The sequence below is a fragment of the Alligator sinensis genome, unplaced genomic scaffold (assembly GCF_000455745.1).
Source record: "Alligator sinensis unplaced genomic scaffold, ASM45574v1 scaffold150_1, whole genome shotgun sequence".
Lineage (NCBI taxonomy): Eukaryota > Metazoa > Chordata > Crocodylia > Alligatoridae > Alligator > Alligator sinensis.
The window spans coordinates 4,919,896-4,942,140 of NW_005841840.1; the positions used below are offsets into that span (position 1 = coordinate 4,919,896).

A 22,245-nucleotide genomic window follows, 5' to 3' on the forward strand; every position below is an offset into this window, starting at 1 on the left:
AAAACTTAAAATGTGTCTTGACGTTTTCAGTGAATTATTTGGGCAGAGTCCCTTAAAGTCCTCAGATGTTTCAGTCCTTTATTCTGATGCGCCTTTTTAGCTCTTCTTTTGAAGTTCCTCCTTTATACAATGGAGAGAATGCCTTAAAGGAAAGTATCCTTGCTGCAATTTCTCTCTGAATTCTTACACGTCATTGAAGGCATTCTTTTCAAAAGTTTACTGTTATAAATTATTTGTTTATGGTCAGAATTTTTTTATGATGTCTGCGGTGAATGTGACCTATATGTTTTCAAAAGGATTCTGTCATCACATTAATCTCCTTTGAGGGTAACTTGTAAATATTTGTTGGATTAATTGAGAGAAATGGTCCAAAGCTAAAACACTGATGGTAAAGCGTGAGGTTAAATATCTCGGATGTTCATTGACTTTGGTTCTCTTCCTCTAGTTTTGTGTAGCTTGCTGAAATTTTTTTTTTCCCCCTCTCACCAACCTGTTTTGGAACTTGGATTTGCAGCAGTGGGATACACTAAATGAGTATTGATGTCTTGAAACCTTTAATGTCCTCTACATTTCCAAACATTGAAAGTTAGTTTTGCAGGTCCTCCCCGGATTCCTGCAGAACCCAGAGTTTCGTCAGGACCTACTTGCGTTGCAGAGTTTCATTATGGTAGGGCACTCAATTTCTTATTTCTCCGGTAACTTAATTAGGAGGCTAAGAGAGATCCTACAGAGCAGCAGTTACTGAAAAGTTAGAAACGTCTATAGCAATACTGCTGTCTTCAAACAGGATATATGTGCTTTAGTGGCCCTAAATACTGCAGTGCTTTTAAAAGTAGAAGAGTGATAATTTTTTGTACAGGTGGATAAATAGATACAGATCAAGTAGTTTTCCTATAGTTAACATGTTAAAGGCTGTTGGAGACAGTCACTTGCAGAACTCTGAATGGGTTGCTCAATAACAACTCATTTAGGTTTTCTTTTATTAATTTTTAAGCCCCCAAATGCCCACTGATGTTAAGATGCACTATGGATTAGTGTATTGAACTACTTGTATAATTTGTTGAATACTGTAGCTCACTTAAATAATAGATATTGCTTTTTTCCTATGTGTTTTTTCTTTTAAAATGTTTGTGTTTGTATTTTAAAGAGGGAAGGCATCTGGTTTATGAAAAAATTTCACAAGCAGTCAAGCAAGCATTTAACAGTCTGATTGCCAAATACCCTGTGTTTCAGAGTTGTAGCAGTTCACTGGCTGCTTTCATAATTGAAAAAGGCAAGTGTTTTGATTTGTTTTCAGTTATATGCAAGAAAAAAGCTGTTTATAGTGTACATGCGTCCAAAAATCTAGAGACCCTGAACATGTTGTAACTAGATTTTAGATTAATAAATCTTGATGGTAACCCCAACCTTCTTAATGTGCCATTGAAACCACCTACAGAATTGTACACGGGTATGCAATGAAATGAAGAGAATTCCAGCATGGGGTGTCCTCAAGATTTTTACTTTTGAACTTAGGAGGCCAGTCAAAATAACATAACTTTTGTTTATTTTCTAAATTCTAATGTCATGTTCTTGCTGGATAAAAGCTGGACAATGCAGAAAATATCAATATATAATTATATGACTTAAAGGCTGTGTTCTACATGGCAGCAGGATGCAGTGACTTTCAGGACTGTTGCCAAATAAAGAACATATCTGTAATGTAGTCAACAAGTCCTGAAGATACAGAGCATTGCGGGTAGGTTCGGGCTACAGAAGAAAGGTAGCAATTTCTACCTATCTCAGATATGAGAAGTCACTTTTAATAGTACAGTAATCAGAACATGAGTTGTTACATTTTAGCTGCTTTTCTGAGAACAGTCTTCTACTTTCAAAGGCTGCCCCATTCAGCTAACTTAGTGATGGCATTTGCACGGCAGGAAACGATGGTTAAAATTCTTGCTTGCCTTTCTTCCTGCTACTACACTGGATTTGGAGCATGCTGTTTTTAACTTGTGGTAGTTCTTTGTACTCTTCAAGATGCGATGATGAAATTGGTCAGGTGATTTAAGAATTTGCTCGCATTTGAGCTCTAATGGTAGTCATTACTCCATGCGTGACTGGTGCCACCTTAAGCAAGGGAGGCATGTCGTGTCCTTCCCCCCCCCCGGTGACCAGTCAGCGACTGTGGCCAATCTCTCTGACTGGGGGAGGCCCCTCCACAGCAAAACTCACTAACCGGGAGCTACATCCGGCGCTTCCACTCCCTGGCTTGCACTCGCGGGGAGGGCATCGGCACTCCTACCTGCGCGCGCCCCCCCACCCCCGGTCCATTGCCTAAGCGGGGAATGTGGCCTGTCAGGGAGTGCACATGTGTCCCCATGTACCCCCTATGCCTAGCCACTGCATTACTCCATTACTTTCTTTAATGGAAAAGGTAGGAACTTGGGTAAGCTAAAGAGGAAGTTTTTAAAGAGCATAGACAAGACTTGAGTAGTGTGGACAGAGAGGAAAGAAGAGGAATCCTTTTTTTGTTGTTGTTTTTGAGGAGAGAAAGAAAAGTTGTACTGGGTTGAAATAGAGAGCCAGAATTACACCAAAGATTTAGACTTAGAAGTTGAATGATGATGAATATGAAGAATGAGGGGCAGCAAATTGGCTTCATTCTTTCCATGTTGATCTTAAGCCAATGGGATAGTGTGGAGGAATGTTACTAAGATGGTTAGAGATGTGTAACTGAACAAAGGTAAGCAAAGCAAAGCTGGTGAGGTGGACTTCAGTAGTCATTGCTTATAACCAACTATGGATGAAACTCATACCAGAAAAGAAAAAAAGGAGAAAATGGATAGGCTGGAGGTATAGTCAGAGAAGCTAGAGATGGGGGAGAAATTAATGTACTTAAACCATGCCTGACAGTTGTTTGTCTAATCTGTTTTTAAAAACCTCCAAAAAATGGACTTCCACAATGTCTTTTGGTAGCCTGATCCAGTGAATAACTATCCTTATAGTTGAAATATTTTTTCCTAATGTCTACTGTAACTGCCCTGGCTGTATATTATAAATCATTTTCTTCTTATCCTACTCAGTTCAGTAACTGTCCTGTTCGTTATAACTTTTTATATGTTCATCTGTCTCTGACCATTTACAATCAATCAAGTCCTGAGAGAAGCTGTGATATAATATGATTTTGAAATGCAGTGGCCCCAGATGTACAGTGAAATGTTTAAAAATAGTCCCTAACCTCTTCTGTACACTTACTGTTAACCTTTTGAAGTTACAAAACTCTGGAATAATCTTTTATTGGAGGCTCTGCATCAGAGTTTGTTAGAAATCCTCTGGAAGCAGAATTTTGCCAGCATGAGCTGATAACTGCAGAGACTGTATTCTGAGCCTTTGGGAGAAACACCTCTGATTGCTTTATAGCAGTTAATCCTCAATATTTTTGGAACATCAGATTACCATCAATTCCCTAAATTCTTATGAACCCCTAAGTACCCTTAGTATCAAACTAACAGTTGAAAATATAGGGGCCAGTGGAGTCTGTTGACTACTTAATATGACACTTTGGAGCATTTGCTTGCTAATTGTCATGCTGACTGACTAAATACGCAGACTAAGATGTATAGAAAATTGGTGTATCTAGCTCTATCAACAGTAAGAAGTTTATTATTAGGAGCAAAGTGTGAATTGGAGAGTTGAGTGAAAGAGTCAAGAGGGGAAAAAACCCATAACACTCCTAGAAAAATGGACTTAGACTAAAACAGTATTGCAGAAATAAAGCTGATATCATCAAACAAACAAACAAAACCAGGAATCCTTCAACAGCAAAGGTGGTCAAAATAGTGGTGGCCAGATCTGTTCTGCAAGTTGATTGGATCTGGCCTATGAAACTCCTCATAGGGCTGAGCCCTGCCTGCTTGTGCGCAGGGCAGCCCATGCCGCACTCCCACCTCTGGATGGCCCCAGCCAGCATGTACAGTTTCCCAGCCGAGCTCTTTCCAGTGCAGTTACAGCTGCCCAGCTACTGTTTGGCTCCTCCTGCCTCTGCTGCGCTGCTCTGTGCAGCAGGTAGCACTGAGGCACAGAGGTGGCAGCTGTGGGCGTGTGTGCTAGGCACTGCTTGTCGAGCCAGGCAGGGAGGAAGGAGCTGGGGGTGGGAATTGCAGTTGGGTGGCTCCTGCCCTAGCGCATGGAGCTCCAGTTCTAGCTCCTGGCCACATTCCACCCACTTGGCTGCTTAGGACAGTAAACCCATCTGCAGGTGGCCAAGAGGATGCAAGGTGACCAGGAGCTAGAGCTCTGCACACTGGGTCAGGAGCTGCCCAGCTGCAGCTTTCCTCTTACTTGGAGTGGTGCAGGAGAAGGAGGAGCCACTGGAGGTGGGGGAGGGGAGGAAGGGAAGGGGGAGGAGCCGAGTAGTTCCTGGGTGGCCACAGCTGCACTGGATGCAGTCACTCTGGGAAGCTGTGCACACTGGCTAGGGTTGGTGGGCAGGGGCAGCCACGGGCTGGATGGGGAGCACACTGCACCTGTACCACCTGGGCAAGCTCTGCGGCATATGCTCCCTGCCTACCCTCCCCACCTGTCAGCTCCCGGGACCGAGCACACAGGCAGCATCCCCCTACCCCATGGACATGCACACACAAACTGACACACAACTCGCTCCCCCCCCCCCCCCCCCCCCCCCCCCCACCCCCGGCGCGCACGCACACACATTATACAAGAGTAAGACTTTATTTTGAGCTATTATGCAATTGCTTCCATATACACTACTCAAAAAAGCCCCCATAAATTGGGACAAAAATTCTTGTTTGAAGTAAAATGTAAATGTTATATTAGATGTTTGATTTTTAGTATGTGATATTTTTTTATCTATAATTTGTTAAAATGATATCTTAAAGATATCAAGATTTTGTTTGTGGCCCTTGACATCTCACAAACTCGTTGTGTCCTTCCAGCCACAATAATTTCCTACCCATATTCTACAGGGCAAGAGGAGAATGAGTGAAGTGCTCAAAATGTCTATCTTCTGTCTATAAAATACTAATCTATCAATCAGATTTTGACTAGGTAGTTAACTGAGTAGTCAAGTTAACCAAGTCTCTTTCTTCTCTTTTATAATCAAATGTTGTGTAGTCATTTAATTACTCTAAAAGCAGTAATTAAAAAGAGGGTTTTGTAAAAAGAGGGAATTCTTCAATCAAATTAAGCTAACGTGTTATCTACTTTTTTCTTTTAGCTGGTCAGCCTGAAGTTGTAGCTATAGGAACAGGGGAATACAATTACAGTCAGTGTTTTCATCCTGATGGGAGAGTTTTGCATGATAGTCATGCTATTGTTACTGCAAGACGCTCACTGCTTAGGTAAGAAAATGACAACGTAGGCAATAAGGCATGCAAGTAACAATTTTTGTTAAGCTAAATAAATCCCACTTGTACAGAGTGGTTTCATGTTTACTTTTTAATCATTCCAATCTCAAAGATGATATGCCAGGTAATAGCTATATGTAAATGTCCAGCAGCTTAAAATAATTTAAATTTTGTTATATAAATGCTGTCGTCTTTAATTTCCCCAAATCTTGAGTTGTAACACTTTCTTTTAGGTATTTTTATAGGCATCTTTTGCTCTTCTACAGTAAAAATACTGCTTTGACAGAAAAATCTGTGTTTTGTATGGAACCAGCATCAAGTCTGCTTACTCTAAAACAAAATATAAATATTTTCCTCTACTTAAATCAGTTGCCAAAAGGATCTGCTCAGATAAAGTCACAGCTGTAAGTATCCTGAAGTTTTCAAACATAGCATTTAATTATTCAAATGTACTAAGAATTTTAATCTTCCATTCTGAATGAATTCATATGATCACAGTGGGCATGTCTGTGCAAGATGTTTACTGCGCAGTAGCCTAATGACATGACGCAGTAGCGCATCACAGCACAAACAGTGCTAATATGCTATTGCACCGTATTAGGGTACTGCTCGGTAGCATCACAAAAGAGGTGTTCGCTGGCACTACTGTGCAGTAACGACTGCATGTTAATGAACATGTAGATGTGCCCAGTGAGGAGTATTTACTCCATGTCTTAAGTTTTGACTCATTTTTTTTATAATAAAATAATCTTATTTTTTTTGGAATGTCTAATACAGAATATTATAAAAATAGAAGCTGTTTGATGTAAGTATAAATTAGAAACTAATTTAAAATTTTGAGAAATTTTAAAAGTTCTTTCAAGCCAGGCTTGAATATGTTGGGGAAATCATGGAACTTGGAACAGCTTTGTTTGTAGCATATATAGACCTTCTTGCAGCTTTCATCCCTTGCAGTGCTAACCATCTTTTAGTGGTATTGGATTAAATTTCCAAAAGTAACGAGTGATTTTTTTTTTTTTTTTTTTTTTTTTTTTTTTTTTTTTTCCCTTTAAGTTACAGTGTGGGGAGGAGAGGTGGGGCAGGGATATCAAATTGAAACACATTTAAGGTGGCCAACCTTCGGAGAACGAGCAGTTGGCCTATTTCAAGAAAGTCCACAGGCACCTAAGTTTTCTCCAGTAAAATTTCCTAGGTGTCTTGCACTGCTCCTATGCAAGGCACCTAGGGCAGGTGCTGAGCCATTCACCTTTCTTCCCCCATGTAGGTTTGTTGTGGGACTTTTAAACTAGGCATTACTGCACCTAAATAGTCTAAAGGGCTAGATTCAGTAGGTGTGCTGTAAGCAGGCCTAATTACATACTGACAGTATTGAGTTCAGCACTCAGTAGCCACTTTGATTTAAAAATACAACCACAAATGATAATGGTTACCCCCTTTAAAATAATAACCCCAAGTGTAGAGCTATCTCTAAGTTCTGCCATCCTCAGTCTGTGCATATGTTTTCTGGTTGTGCATTTCATCCAATGAGTGTTCTAACGCATAAGCTGTCCTCACAGTAGAGCCCAGAACCCAGGTTCCTGTTCTCCCAGACCATAGCCCAGCGATGATAGCAGTAGAGTCACTGTTTACATGCTTGTGCATGTGCATCTGCTTGTTCTTATTCTCTGTCTGGCCAAGTGAATCGTTCATTTCTGGCAGAACTCTCCGAAAAGCAGAGTACTCCTACTTAAACGTAGCCCCTAGCTTTGTAGGTTGGACACCTGGGAGGTGGGGGCCATTGGCTTGAATTTCCTTAGGCTGAAGAAGATGTACGACTTAAGTCTTCCATTTTCTGAGCAAGTTCTCTAATCTCTAAGTTAGTGGTTCTGAACCTTTTTAGACTTGTGGTGCCCCTTGGTAGATTCAAGGTAATTCTAGGAAAATGCCAACTATTAGTCTTCGCTCTGTTTGTGACTACAGAAAAATAATAGAATAATTTTTCTATTGCAGAGAACTCAGACCATAACTGGGCAGAATGTTTTTAATTCTGTGGATTCCTATTTGAAAACTGGGTTTATTTGCCTCATGGGCCAGATGAATGGGTATGAGGCCAGTCTGTAGGATTGATCAATCTGTGCACACTAGGATCAGGCCTTGGGGTCTGGGGCCACCCCGTCCTGCCCTTGTGCACTGGGACTGGTTCCCGGGGGCCTGGAGCCATCCCCTCCTGCCCCTGTGCACCAGGATTGGGCCTTGGAAGCCTGGTGGCACCACCACCTCCCATCCACACCTCATGGGATTGGGCCCCATAGGCATGGCACTGCCCCTGCATGTTGGGGTTGGGACTTGGTGCTGTTTGTGCCTGGCCCTGGATGCTGGGGTCAGGTGCCTAATGCAGTTCACAGAGCTCAAGGCTCCCCATTTGCCTGGAAATGTTGCATCACTCCCTGCAGTATGTGGCCTGCAGGCTGGAAGATGAGCACCCCTGCTCTAGGTGATGCATATAAAAGTTGGATGACAGCACATTACCACCACTTTCTCTTCTACTAGCTCCTCCACCACCTTTTGCTTGTTTTAAAAGAAATGTCAGTTAGTATCCTAAGAAATCTTGTAGAGGTCTTGGGGACAGAGAGTGTTTGGGCTATGAATTCCAAACTTTCTTACAGCATAGCCTTATATATGGCTACAGTCAGAACTTAAATCCAGAAGTGAGATTTTTGCATATGGCCCTCTTGGCATTTCCTGCTTGTTGATTTAGGTGCCCATTACTCTTCTTCAGCCCTCCATGAGCTACTTTTAGACGTACAGATCTCCTTGTGCATTGTATAGAAAACTTGAGCATTTAATTTGGATTTGTGAACTTCATGTCTGTACCTGCTGTCTGAAAATTAAGCAAGTCAATTCTAGACATTGCTACATCCAGGTCCCTTAGTTTAGCAGTACCTGTAAATATTTTGCTGTTTTCTAAAGCTAACTTTCCTGCTGGAATTCATCTTTCCTGTAATTTTCAATTTTAGACGTCTCAATCCAAATTCTATATCTGCATTTGAAGCAAATGAAGAATTGAGTCTCCATGTTGCTGTAGAAGGCAAGATTTACCTAACATTTTATTGCCCCAGTGAAGTTGCTCACAGAGTGAACAGCATGTCAGCCAGTGACAAACTAACAAAATGGGAAGTTCTCGGTGTCCAGGGAGCGTTGCTGAGTCACTTCATTCAGCCAGTTTATCTTAGTGGCATACTTGTTGGTAAGACTTCCTTGCTAAAGCAGAATTCACTGTTATGCTGTATCTTCAAGTGGATACAAATCCATTTTCAGTTTTGTTGACATTATATAAAAATATTAACGAGATGGAATGTAATACTTTGTTTTAAAATTTGTTACAGAATCTTTTATACGCCAGTATAAATATACTTCTCTTTGAAATAGCCATGCTTAAAACTCTGTTAGATTGACCTCTGATTATGGTGTGAGCTTTTCCCATGTTTTGCTATTACATGTCAATATTAAATGTAATTGTTAATTTGTAACAATTTAATTTTTTTAAGCCTACCAAGAATAACAAAGGACAGTGATAACCATTTAAACCGTGGTGTCTTAGACGTATCAGAGTTCAAGAACTACAAGGTCCCCGAATTGGGAAGTTGAAAGTGGCATTTGTCAAATAGCTTTGATTCATTTTTATAATGTTTTGCAGGTGTTATATTTAAAATTTGGATTAATTAAGCAGGCTGGACTCTTGAAAGTCTGCCTTTTCCTTTTTATAGTATCTCTGGTTGTTACTGGGGCGGTTTTATTTTAAGGGATGGAAGCTTGCTGAGAGTAGGAAGATGTAGGCGTTTTATGGTAGTTGGCTTTTTCTTTGAGTAGTAGTATTTTGTTATTTGGCTCAGATGTTTTACAGTGAAATTGTTTAAAATAATAATATAGCATGCTAAACTTTGCCAAGTCTTCTCTCATCATATTTCTACTATGATAGGTTTGATTTCACATAGATTCATTCTCAAATTTTAAAATTGTTGTGGTGATTTTTTTTTTTGTCTTGATATGGAATAAAGTTTTGGAAGTTATCTATAAGAGCACTAGCCTTCCGACCTCTTAGCATCCTAGTCTATCATTCAGACAGAATGTGGACATTGTATTCTATGTCACATATCTCTTACCTTTCTTGTGGTTAGAATAACACTGGGGTTTCAAACATACAGTTTGTGGGCCACATTTAGCCCACAAGGCCCTGTTATCCAGCCCCTGGTGCTGCTCCCAGACCCTGCCACCCTAGACCAGCTACCAGATGGTATGTATGCAATGCAGTCCAACTAGGTAGAGGAGGGGGCACCATTCTACATGTGACAACTACTCTGGGATCAGTGCTGCACGTGGTGCCTGCTCCCGCTAGTCTGGAACGTGCACAGATACAGCACAGATGCTGGAAGCAGGGGTGGGAAACGTGGGTTCCTGGGTCTGATCCAGCTTGTGGACCAGCTCCACATCACTTATCCAGCCCACAGGGTTTGATTCATAGATTGCGAGGGGCTGGAAGGGAGCTCGCGAGATCATCGGTTTCAGCTCCCCTGCACTAGGCAGGAAAGACAACTGAGGTCAGGTGACCCCAGTGAGGTGACCGTCCAGTCTCCATTTGAAGATTTCCAGGGTAGGTGATTGTATACCTCTGGAAGGAGTTTATTCCACAGTCTGAACACCCTGACTGTGTAGAAGTTTTTCTTAGTGTTAAGCCTGAAATGGTCTTCCAGGAGTTTGTGGCCATTTCTCCTGGTTTTCTCTAAGGGTGCCCTGGTGAGCAGTTGCTCGCCAAGCCCTTGATGTATTCACCTGATGTAGCGGTAAGCTGCTACCAGGTCCCTGCTCAGTCTTCTGTTTTTTTAGGCTGAACAGGCCCAAGTCCCTCAGCTTTTCCTTGTATGGCTTGCCATGCAAGTCTCTGATCATACAGGTGGCTGGACTCTCTCAAGCTTTTCCAGCTTTGAATTTGGTGCCCAGAGAATAGTGGATAGTGCTCTTTTTTTTTCTCTCCAGTTCTTGTGTTGTGAATTGTTTTTTTTAATGCAAGTTGTAAAGAAATCTACTCTAGTAGAAGCGTGCATGTGAAAATCTAGGAAAATCTTAACTTTCGATATTGTAATCCAGTATCTTATTTTTTGAAAACTTTATCAGTTTTGAAGAGGAATAAATAAATACAAAAATAATACATTTTTTGAAAGTATGCAATACAATTCTAGTGAAAACAATCCAGAGAAACTCTAGACTAAATGAAGTGTAATTTGAGCCTTTCTGTAGAAAAAGTACATTTTTAAAAAATAACACTTTTTGAAGGAGTAGTTATAAAAAAGTTTGCATTACCACTGAGCATGTTTCTATTTTGTGGACTAAGTATTGGAATTTAGTTGTAAAACAGAACCTTGAATTTAAAATTAACGTGAAATGATGAAAGCTGCCTGATTCCTCTTGAAAATTTGATTAATTTTCTTGTATTTTCTGTTTATACTGAATTTTTTTTTTGTGGGTTTTTTGTCTTTTAGGAGATGGAAACTGCAGTAATACAAGAGGACTAGAAATAGCTGTAAAACAGCGCGTTGATGATGCACTCACTTCAGAGCTTCCCATGTTTTATTTGGTCAACAGACCTCATATTAGTTTGGTTACTGCTACGCACCCAGTTGAGGTAGATGTGGAAAACAGGTGTCTCAGTGTGAACTGGTCACAAGGGGACACTTCGTTGGAAATTGTGGATGGGTTAAGTGGAAAGATCACTGAAAGGTTAGAATTCTTACATCATAATAAAAATAGTGATGAGCCTGATCAGTGTGTGGGGGTATGTGCGCACATACATCTGCTTAAGTGCAAAGTTCCTCAAACAGTTCTTGTTTTTAAGCCATGGTATTGTAGTGTAAATGTGAGAGATTCCCTCCTCGACTAATTGAATACACTCTTCAATTAGAGACAATTTTTGACATATAATCTTTCAGTGATGCACTGAAATAAAGAAAAATCATTTAATTTCTTATTAAATTAAAATATTATTCTCCCACCATTTGTACTCTTTGAAGAAAACAGTCTTAATAGTGGAAATATGTCTTCAACTGCTACTTTTCTGGTGCTGGTAAATTGCTAGTTAAAAAGATTCAGCCATCATTTTACTAGCTGTAATTGTGACGCATTTACTTTTTTTGATTGCTTTTTCCCCTGAATTAAGTGGATGGAATTTCATACTACCAAGGTTAACATTTTTATTTGAAAAAGATCATTTTAAATTTGGGGTTTGAAGCATGTAGAATCTCTAATCTGTTTCATTGCTTGCTGTAGTTCACCATTCAAAAGTGGTGCTTCAATGGCAAGTCGTCTTTGCAAGGCTGCAATGTTAAGTCGTTTTCATCTGCTCTCTAAGGAAGCAAAACGAGATGACTTGCTTGGTATTTGTACATATGAAGCAAAGGTAAGACTAGCTAAAGGAAAAGCTCTAGTAAATGTCCTTTTAATGATTGCTTTCAAAATGTAGGAAGGTAACTAGTTCTAGTGTGCTGAAGATTTTTACATGAATGGCTGGTAGCAGTCTTAACTTTGTTTCAGATACTTTCAAAGTTGCTGTTTGCAAGAGAAACTTAAACTGTTCATAATGCTGAAATTCTACTCACTTATGAAATTATTTTGACAAACTTTTAATTTTGAATTTTTGTTTGTGGTGAAAAATACATTGACAAAAAAATTGTCTTTGGAAGTTACAAATTAAAAAGTGTCCTGAATTGGATTGAAACTTTCATGATTGGTCTTTATCTGTGGAGACTGACAGCTATTTTCTTACAATGTCTAGTTTTCTAGCGTTCTTAGAAAGTTTTAGCCCCTTTTTGTTCAATTCTGTTAACCTTTATTCTATATAACTTCAGGCACCATTCTTCCTTGAGAAGTCTTGTGGAAAAGGGTATCAACAAATTTGTCAGGGGGCCAGGAACAATGCATCAGGATATTGTGTTTGGAATCAGGTTTTTTGTTCTTCTTTTCCTAGTGTACTAATTTTCTTTGGTGCTTGATTAACTTACCCTGTATTTAGATTTAACATGCATTTACAGAAAGTGAGTAATGAAAATCATGCATTATCCAAAGTTTCATTTCCCCAGACTTTGTTTTTCCATTCACGTTATATCCAGTCTTCTAGAAGAGCACTGCAATTTTTTTAACCATCTCTCCAGTAAATCTGTAGCACTTTTGCTCTTCAGTAGTGAATGTTGGCATCTCTAGTTTTGTCTAAATTATAACTTCTTGTGATGGGTATTTTGGGATACTGTAGTGGTACCTTATGTTAATACTTAACAGTATTAAAAACTTGTGGCACTCTGTAACGTTACTCTTTAACGATCCTTTAACTTCTGCTTTTGTTCAGATTAAGTCTGCATCCTACCAAGAAGCTAAAAAATTGCTGAAAACCTACTTGGAGCAGCATGGTTATGGATCCTGGATTGTGAAATCTCCACGCATTGAACAGTTCACCATGTGACTACTAAGCTGAATGTATTGTGTTTTATTATTACTTCAATAAAATTTAATTTTTGGTGAGTAAAATATTCAAGCTTTGGTAATTTTAATTTTTTCAGTTGGTGCCACTGTCAGCAGTAACAAGCAAATTGAATTTAACAATTTAAGTAACAACAAATTAAATTTTTCAGTTTAAGCGCAGATCTTAAACTGCCTTTTGTAACAATTCAGTCCGATTGAAAAATGCCAGTCTCTTTTCACAAGAGTAGTTATTAACATCTTAATAATCTTATCAGTCCTATTTGTAGAAATTTTTTTTCTCTCAAACTGTAGTTTCATAAAGGAGAATATAAATTTGCATGTTGTTATCTTCTGAAACCAGAGTAAAAGACTACTTATAATGGGGCACAGTAATGTCGTGTGATTCATGCTTGTGTTTTACCCAAAATTACATGTAGATCTTCATGTGTTGGGATTTTTTTAATGGTCCTTTTGTATCACTTTTTTTTACTGTTGTATCTGGTAATCTTGGCACTTACTGCTTGTCCTGTTTTACACCAGTAATAAAGCTCGCATATAGCTTGGTAAATGGAAACCGTAAAATAAGTCTGGATGTGACTCAGAATCCCACTAGCTCTTTACTTATACATCTGGATACAGTTATTGTAGTTTTTTTTAATTGTTCTAGTCTTTGTCTTTCTCAAGACTTGAAAGTTGTATGTATTTTTATATAGTATGGGGGGAAGAGGGTCTAGGAATTCCTCCAGCTTGTTTTTTGTAGGCTACCAAAGAGGACATTAGGTGGCTATGATGTGGACTAAATCAAAATAGTGACTGAAATTTGCTTTGTCCTATTATGAGTTGAATAATTGATCTGTTCTTCCCAAACCTTTGTCCTTAGTAATGTTTTGCATGATATTTTATATGTTTTTTTCCTTATGTTACAATATGAATATTTATTTTCAGGTTGTATTTTTCTAGTGTTCATATAGTGTTGCTGTAATTACACTGAATGTTATATCTTTCTCTTCTTTCATACTACTTGATTCTGTATTTCACAGAGATAGAAAACTAGATTTTGTTAGCTATACCTATGAGATGCTAAGTTTAGTGTGGGGGCGTTCTTCCTCAAGTGTTAGTGCAGTATTGTAATTGCATCTGGTTTTTTTTGATGAGGGAGGGCTAACTTAGAACAAAAGGCTATCACCAGTGCTTTTTGTCCTAACTACTTGTTTGTAGTGCATGTTATACCATTAACTACTTGTATGTAAGTGACTAAATGTAATGTAAGAATGGAACAGACCTTCAATAAAACTAAACTTGTCAGGTGCTTTTATTTGACATAGCTTTAATATTTGGAAGATGGGCCTAATTAGGACCTTTCTTTTTTGACTCATTTCTGCACTGAATGGAAATTTGTTGGCTTCACTACTTAGTTTTTGAAAAGGATACTGCTGTCCCAGAACTGGTGTCTATCTTTCATGCTTTCCTCCCTCCATCCCCAGTCTCTTTTTTCCTTTTCCTATATTTTCTCTCCTCAATAAATAGATAATGCTCTCACTTGCAAAGTTTAGAGCTTTTTGTTGTTGTGTTGAGCTCTGCAGGACAAAGTCCTGCCCTTTACCTCAGGCCAGCAAATATCCTGCCTGAGACATTCCAACAAGGTCAGAGCTGGATAGCATGTTACCTCTTTCCTGTGAAGAATGAAAGAAAGCCTCTGTACTTGTCACAATGGATGTATTTGCCTTTCCCTTTTAAGGGCAAATTACTTTCAAGATTTTTCTAATGGGGATTGCCTAGTTAGAACAGTTTTATAAAAATCATAAGAAACTTTATAGTTTATAGGAATCTAAGATTTGGCTCAACAGTTTCCCTTTCAGTGAGAGAAAATTATGCCACTGAGAGGGATTTCCTTTCAAAAGTTCATCACTAATAAAAGCTAGGACACTTGATACACCAATGCCAAAACAATGCTTCCTAGGTCTCTGAGCTCAAAAATCAGTAGCTGAAAGGCAAATAATCATGGCAAACAGGTATTTTTTTTCTTTTCACATTTGTAAGTGGAAGGCTCTTAGGTAATGATAGGTAAATGAGTAACCATGTATGTAAAAATAGGCCTTATTTTTCACTATCAAGTCCATTACAGGAATACCTTGTTAAAGGCTTCTCTCTCCTAAAGGAAAACACTTACTTGAAACAAACTCCCAAAGCTGAATCTTTTATTCACCAACCAATGATATCTTCACTATAAGAAAGACAAAATGAGTGTTTGTTTATGAAAACATTAATACCTGTGCAAGACCTCTTCTTTTTTGCTCTATCCTTTGTGCCAAAACAACTGGTAGCAGTGAAAGGCCCAAGTCACACATTACTCATCCTTGGTTGTGCCTCTTCCAAAGAAACAGTCCTATTTGTAATTTGCTAGATACCGGAAAGAATTAATTCAAGTTGTTAGGAGCCAGTGCAGATTCTGGACCTCTTAGCAACTGTCTTTATGGATGGTCTTCAAGGGCAGCCCCAGGTAGAGTGCATTGCAGGATTCTAATCTTGAGGTAACAAGGGCTTGGATAATGGTGACCAGATCTAGACCTGAAAGAAAAGGTTTCAGCCTTCTCTCCAGATATAGTTGGTGAAAGGCCCTCCTAGCCATTGCTACCTGAAAATCCAGGTGCAGCAGAGGATTCAGGAGCACCCCCAGGCTGTGAACCTTCATGACAAGGGGAGGCTGAACCCCATCAGTTGTAAATACTATAGCATCCCCTCCTACACCTCAGGTAAAAAGGACTGCCTACTACCATCAACACTGTCTTGTTTGATGATCAGGTCAACTGAGCCACTGACTCATCCTTTCTGACAACACCTGGTAACAGCTGTTTCAGAGAGAGGTACAAGGCAACTGGTAGTGGGCAACTATGAAATAACCAAGTCAAGGGGAGTGTTTCCTCCTACCTTCCATCCGATTGGTTTTTGGGAATGTTTATAACCCTTCCAAAAGTAGGAGCAACCAGAGATCAAAGCTTTTCCCAGACATAATGGCAAAAACATCTCATGCAGAGAAGTATCTGTTGTCTTTCAAAACCCTTCAAGTAAAATGAAAAGAGAAAAAAAAATCTTCCTAGTGCCCACTAGGTAATGTAGCGTATATCTGGACTTGATGGGAATCTGCACAGGCCTCAGAATTAACTAGTGCTCTTGAAACAGGGACTTTTTCCATCTGGTCCTGGACCACTTGCAGTTAACAACATAGTATCAAAAGAGTAGTGTGAATTAGAAAGGATTCTCTGTTAGTTTCTCTGATAGATTTGGTGTCCAATAGGGATGTAAATATTGTTTTTAAAAAATATTAGTTTAACCTTTAATTATATTGGTTGCTTAACCTGATAACACAGCAGCTCAGACATGGCTGCTGCTGGGAGCCACTCCCTGAGTCCTTTGGCTTGGGTAGGGTTGGGTACTGCTCTCTCCCTTGCCACTCCTCCTCTCTCATTCCCTCCTGTCTGCCTTGCTGCCCTCTGATTCCTACTAGGGCACCACACAGCTTCCCTTCCCCACCCCCAACCCACCAGACTGCACCTGCCCTGAGCTAAAGGATAACCAGTAAGCTAACCAGTTAGCTGATATGTGCAGTGATAAGTGATTAATCATGTAACCTTTCACATTCCTAGTGTCCAGACTGTACAAAAGATTTTGTTTTTAAATTTATTGATCCAGTAAAACTTTGTGGTGGCAATGAGCTCCAGTGTTAATTCTGCATATGTAAAATAAATTTTGAATAATGTTAAAATATAATTGTTGAATGCTACTTGACTTTTATGCTATGGGGCTGTCACAGGTACTCTTATATGCCTACTGTCACATTTAGTCTCTGTCTCTAGCCAATATTAAGCTATGTTCAGTCTTTTCATTTTATGTTTGTATGAACCATGGTATTTGTATGAACCTTTGTATTTTGTAACATGGTTTGATCGAAAGATGGGCAAGGAGTTTACTGGTAGACAAATTGTCAAGAGCACTCAAGAACACTAGACAGTGTTCCTAGCAGATCCTAACATCTGTGTGCCAGAGAAGATTTTAGCATGCATATCTATTAATCAAGGAAGTGGCAAAGCTCTCAGTGTTCAACTACAGCAGAGACTAAACAGAACAGTAGTAAATCCAAGTTGGGGGATATCTGTACATAATATAATGCCCTTCACTCTTCTTCCCCCTCCACCCCCTCTCCAAATTATTTGCTGCATATGGGGGACTAAAAAAGAGCCCATTTGCCATTTCTTTACCAGTGGGCAAGGTAGATAATGCACCTTATAGACTAACTAAATAACATAGAGCATAAGCTTTTGTGAACTTGAGCTCACTTCATCTGATTTAAACCACTTTGGTGTATTCTGTATATTTGGAATCTGTAAGGTGCATATCTGTTCTGCCTTCTGTTTGACTACAGACTAAGACAGCTAACTACTTCTAGTTCCTTTACTGGGTGTGTCTACATGAAATGCTGACTGCTCAGTAGCAAAAAAATACCACTCAGTGGCACATCACAGCCCAGATTAATAGGCTAATATGCTCTTGCGCAATATTATTAGGCTACTGCGCAGTAGCGTCGCCTAAAAGACATTCACCGGTGCTATTACACGGTCACTGTTTACTACGCGTTTATTTAGTACTTGCTGGATAGGCATCTGGCTGGGGTCATCTAACCCCAGAGTTCTTCCCTGCCTAGGCAGGGGGTTGGACTCGATGATCCATTGAGGTCCCTTCCGATCCTAGCATCTATGAATCAATAAACAACTGCACAGTAGCATCTCATGTAAACGCGCCCACTGTTCATTATTTAGCGTATTGCTGTCATACTCCTCTTTACTCATCTCATCTTAACTAGCCTCATATACAAATCTTTCTTCACCATTAACTTGAACTCCTATAACTGAGTTCCTAATTTCTACTATAACTTTTTTAAGAACACGAACAACATTGATCATCTCATTCCAGGAAAGTGTAAGTATTAGATAGCATTAGATATTATAATATCATTATGATTTTCTTATTTTTCTGTCCTAATTCTGTATGTTCTAACATTTGATTTGCTTTTTGGACTCTTGCTGCATACCGAGCAGAAGCTTTTACTAAACTGTCTCATAGTACCTACATCTAAATAGTTACAGTTACTTAAGAAACCTTCAATGTACAGAAGTGGTTTAACTTTTTCTTTTCCATATGTATTACTTTGTATGTTGTACCTCACCTGAAGTTCTGTGAAAAGTATTTATATAACCTAAGTGCTGTGGATAACACAGGTTACTTCCGCATAAACTTGTAGCTTAGTAATGCCACTTTTCTTGTAAAATACATTTTTCTTTTATTTTGTTGTTGAATGATACCCAGATTTACTTTGATTACTTGAGGCCTTATATGGTGACATGCGGAAGCAATTTAATCAATTGAATCTAAGCAGGTATAGAATCATAGGAAAGTGGGCTAGAAAGGGTCTCAGAAGCTCATCTAGTCCAGCCCCCTGGTCAAGGCAGGATCATCCCTGACTAAGCCATCCCAGCCAAGTGCCCATCCAACCTTCTCTTGAAAATTTCCAGGGATGAAGATTCCATAGCCTCTTTAGATAATTTGCTGATGCTTAATGACCTCATAGATGGATAGAAAGTTCCTCCTGATAGCCATGCAAAATTCTTCAAGTGGCAATTTAAGATAATCATGTCTTGCCCTTTTCTCTGCAGCCACAGATCATAGTGTATTGACCATTCTGTTTATAACAATCGTTCAGGTATTCATAACAATCATGTAGTATTTCAGTACTGAATAGGTACTGAATTTCAAAAATCCCCCACTTTCTTTTCTTCCATCTAAATGATCTCAATTCTTTCAAACTTTTCTTATTAATCATGTTTCCTAGGCCTATAATTGCTTTTGTTGCTTTCCACTGAACTCTTTCTAATTTGTCCACACCTTCCTTGAAGTACAGTGTCCAAAATTGGACAAAAAAGCCATGTCAGCTTTTATCAATGCACTTCCTTTGACTTGCATATGACTCTTGGTAATACAACCCTGTATGCTTTTCCTTCTTTCCGCAACAAGAGCACACTGTTGATTCATATGTAGCTTACAGTCCACTATAATCTTTAGATCCTTTTCTACGGTACTTCAGCCTAGATAGCGGTTTCCCACTCTCTGTATTTCTGCATGCAGTTTTGTCCTGAGTGCAGAACTTTCCTTTTGTCTATTTAATTTGGTTAATTTCAAATCATTTTTATAGATTATCTAGGTCATTTGAATCTTACTCCTACCCGCCGAAGCGTCTGCAGCTCCACCCTGCTTGGTGTCATCTGCAGATTTGCTAGATTCAATCCTATCCTCAGTTCATTAATGAAGAAATTGAACAGCACTAGACCCAGGCCAGACGCTGGGGACCTCCACTCAGATCCTTCTCCCAATCAGAAATGAGGGCATTGATGAGTACTCCCTGAGCATAGCAATTCGGCCAGTTATGTATGTACCTTATAGTACTTTTCTCTCTAGTGCAGGGGTTGACAGGCTACAACCTGTGGCCGTGTCTGGCCCACTGAACCATTTGATCCAACCTATGAACTTATGGCTTTGGCAACAGTTGCTTTCCCCTGGCACCACAGGGAAAAAACTGTGGATCCTTTCCTTGTGGAGAGGACTCAGCAGCAGTTGGGTCCTATGTGCCCACCCACCTGCTTGTGGCCTGAACTGGGTCATTCCAGCCTGCAGCCCAGAAACATTGCTGCCTACTGCTCTGGTGTATTTTCTTACCAATGAGAACGTCACAGGAAATAGTGTCAAAAGCCTAACTAAAATTAAAGGATATCATGATTACTCATCTCCCTGACCCACAAGGCCCATGCCCTTGTAGAAGAAAATCAGTTTGGTCAAGCATGAATTTGTCAAGAGTAAGTTATGTTGGCTGTTCCTGATCACCTTTCTAGAAGTTAGAATTTTCCACAGAAAATGTCTTTTATTTGTGTTTTAAAACATGGATATCTTTTGCATCTCAAGAAAAGGGCATAAAGCTTACAAAGGAACTGCTGGGGAAGGAAAGCGTACCTCAGTATTAGACTGTTTTTTTTACTTGAGCAAGGTTGTAACGCAGGTAGTGTTATGAAATCAAGTCTGCCTAAATGAGAAACATTTTGTGTTACTTAAGGCCTATACTGCAATGTAGGTCAGGTGAAGATCTTTGCTCTTAATGTGCTTTTACATAGCTTTCTATTTTTGTCTCATGTTAAATTCAATGGTATGTTTTCATATCACATGATCTATCACAAAAGGCTACAAACCAGCTTGCAAAAGGAAATAAGCAGACCACTAGTACATGCCTCAAATCCAAAAATATATTTTTTCCTGGAAAGGTTGTGCAGCAGCAGAATTGTTCATGTCCGTTTTTCTTAACTCAGTATTGTTAGTCATTTTTATAGAAGAATATTATGTGAGAGATGTAAATGGAGCTATAAACTTTTATTTGGCTCACCAGGTTAGTACAAAAGCTTTAATGATTACTTTTAACGCTTTTTATTCTAATCTAGCCTTGTTTCACGAATGCTTATTTAACGTTTTCAAATGTTAGCATATCTGCATAACATCTGACTTAAAAAAAACTTAATTCGTACATAGGCAATGAGGTCTGTTCTCAGCAGCTGATTAAAGAGTAGTTGTACTTGCACTTAACTTCAAGAGAACAGATGTGCACCTCAAAGGCACTTTGATGTTAAGTGTAAAAGGTTATCTAGCCAGGGCAAAAAAAAAAAATTTGCACAGTGAAAAAATATAGATAAAGAATTTAATATTGTGGAAATGGTAATTAAACTTTTTTAGTATGACCTCTGTTGCCCTGATACTTTATCTAAATGTTCATTTTAAAATTCTAGATAAAAGCATCTCAAAAATACCATTATACGATTAATCCTTTTTCCTGAAGTTTTAGATGGCTTGATGATTATGCTTAGAATGGAAAGGTACAGTGAATTGTAGTCTGCATGGATGTTAATTAACCTGTACATTTTTCCTATTATTTTTTTTCCCATTGCATAACTTGAATGGTTAAGAAGGAGTTTGCACTGAATATGTTAATTAAATTCAAAGGTATTTTTAAACTGCAGTGGATTGAGAAATACTTCATTATTAATATATCACAGTTGTGACAAGTGCTGACTCTTCAGTACCCATATTGGGGATTTTTAAATCAAGTGACAAGCAAAGGTATTAATGCTGCCTAATAATCCTTAGGGAAGGTTTATGGTTGTAATGCAGAATGTGCATATTCATTAATTGTCAGGCTGGAAGGGACTTCAGAAGGTCATCAGGTCCAGCCCCCTGCACCAAGCAGGAAAGATAACTGGGGGTCAGGTGACCCCAGCAAGGTGACTGTCTAGTTTCTTCTTGAAGACTTCTAGGGTAGGTGATTGCAACAACTCTGGAGGGAACTTATTCTGTATGTTAAAGAAACAATATATTAAAACTTGTGAGACTTTAAAATTTCCACAAAAAAGACAAATAATATAAACAAAACTAAAAACCTGCACTTGAATTTAGTTCTTTTAGCTGGCATTGTTTTTTTAGAAAGTGAAATATACTTTGATCTGTCTGTTTTATAATGGCATGTTGACACACACTTTTACAGAGATATAAATATATTCTTCACCACCCACTGATTCTGCAAGGTGCTTTGTAAGCGTTTTGTATACTTTTTAGGAAGATTACAGTCATGTATGGCTGAAAGTGAAATACCTACTAAAATAAGAAATAATATCTAAAACATGTCGTGACTAAGAGCCTGGGTAGCACAAACAACTTCCTTCCCACTTCTGATGCTGTACCAGCTAGCTCTAAGTTAGTGATAATCATAGTCATACAGGTGCTTGATTGAAAAGACCTTTTGAGTTGTGCTTAAGGGCTCGGGATAGACAAAAATTTAAAAAGTCTGAGCCTGAATTGATTCAATCTTTGCAGGTTAGTCTAACCTGGCTAGGTTGAATCAGTTTGTAACTGTACAGACATCCCAGACCTGCAGGCATATGCCTACAGCGGCTTAGGCTAGAAGCTGGGGGAGGGGGCGCTGACAGCCCTCCCTTTCATTCCACACTGCTGAGCTGAGGGGAGAGAGTGACCAGGCCCCAGCAGGGTAATCCAATTAGGGAGGGGTGTAAACCCCCACCCTGCCTGTACTGTCCCAGACTTTGCCCTGCTTGCTGCTTAAGGGGCGGGAGTGTTGCCAGACCCTACATCTGTTGATAGTGAGCTTTTCAATCTGTCTCCCTGCTTCTTCAGACTGTCTGCAAACCAGATAATTTTTAACACCTTTCTCTGTCCCTTCTTGAAGACTGACAGATTGCAGCCAGTTTATCAGCCCATCAAGCCTCATTAGTTTCAAGCTTTCTTATCTGCAGGGTTCATTTGCATTTGC

At 39.2% G+C, this 22,245-nt stretch overlaps 1 protein-coding gene across 3 annotated transcripts in view; it reads left to right on the top strand.

The window, feature by feature from the left end:
* ADAD1 (adenosine deaminase domain containing 1) overlaps positions 1–13,105 on the top strand; it is a 23,064-nt gene extending 9,959 nt beyond the window's left edge. For 2 of the 3 annotated variants that reach the window (XM_025204712.1, XM_025204720.1), the window contains 8 exons: positions 599–667; positions 1,148–1,273; positions 5,219–5,342; positions 5,582–5,752; positions 8,345–8,574; positions 10,865–11,102; positions 11,649–11,778; positions 12,227–12,451. In XM_025204712.1, coding sequence (XP_025060497.1) covers positions 599–667; positions 1,148–1,273; positions 5,219–5,342; positions 5,582–5,752; positions 8,345–8,574; positions 10,865–11,102; positions 11,649–11,778; positions 12,227–12,370 — 1,232 coding nt within the window. In that variant the 3' untranslated portion in view covers positions 12,371–12,451. Of the gene's footprint in view, positions 1–598; positions 668–1,147; positions 1,274–5,218; positions 5,343–5,581; positions 5,753–8,344; positions 8,575–10,864; positions 11,103–11,648; positions 11,779–12,226; positions 12,452–12,720 lie in introns of those variants that run through there. The other variant, XM_006015634.3, reaches the window with a different exon arrangement.
* The last annotated feature ends 9,140 nt before the right edge of the window (positions 13,106–22,245 follow it).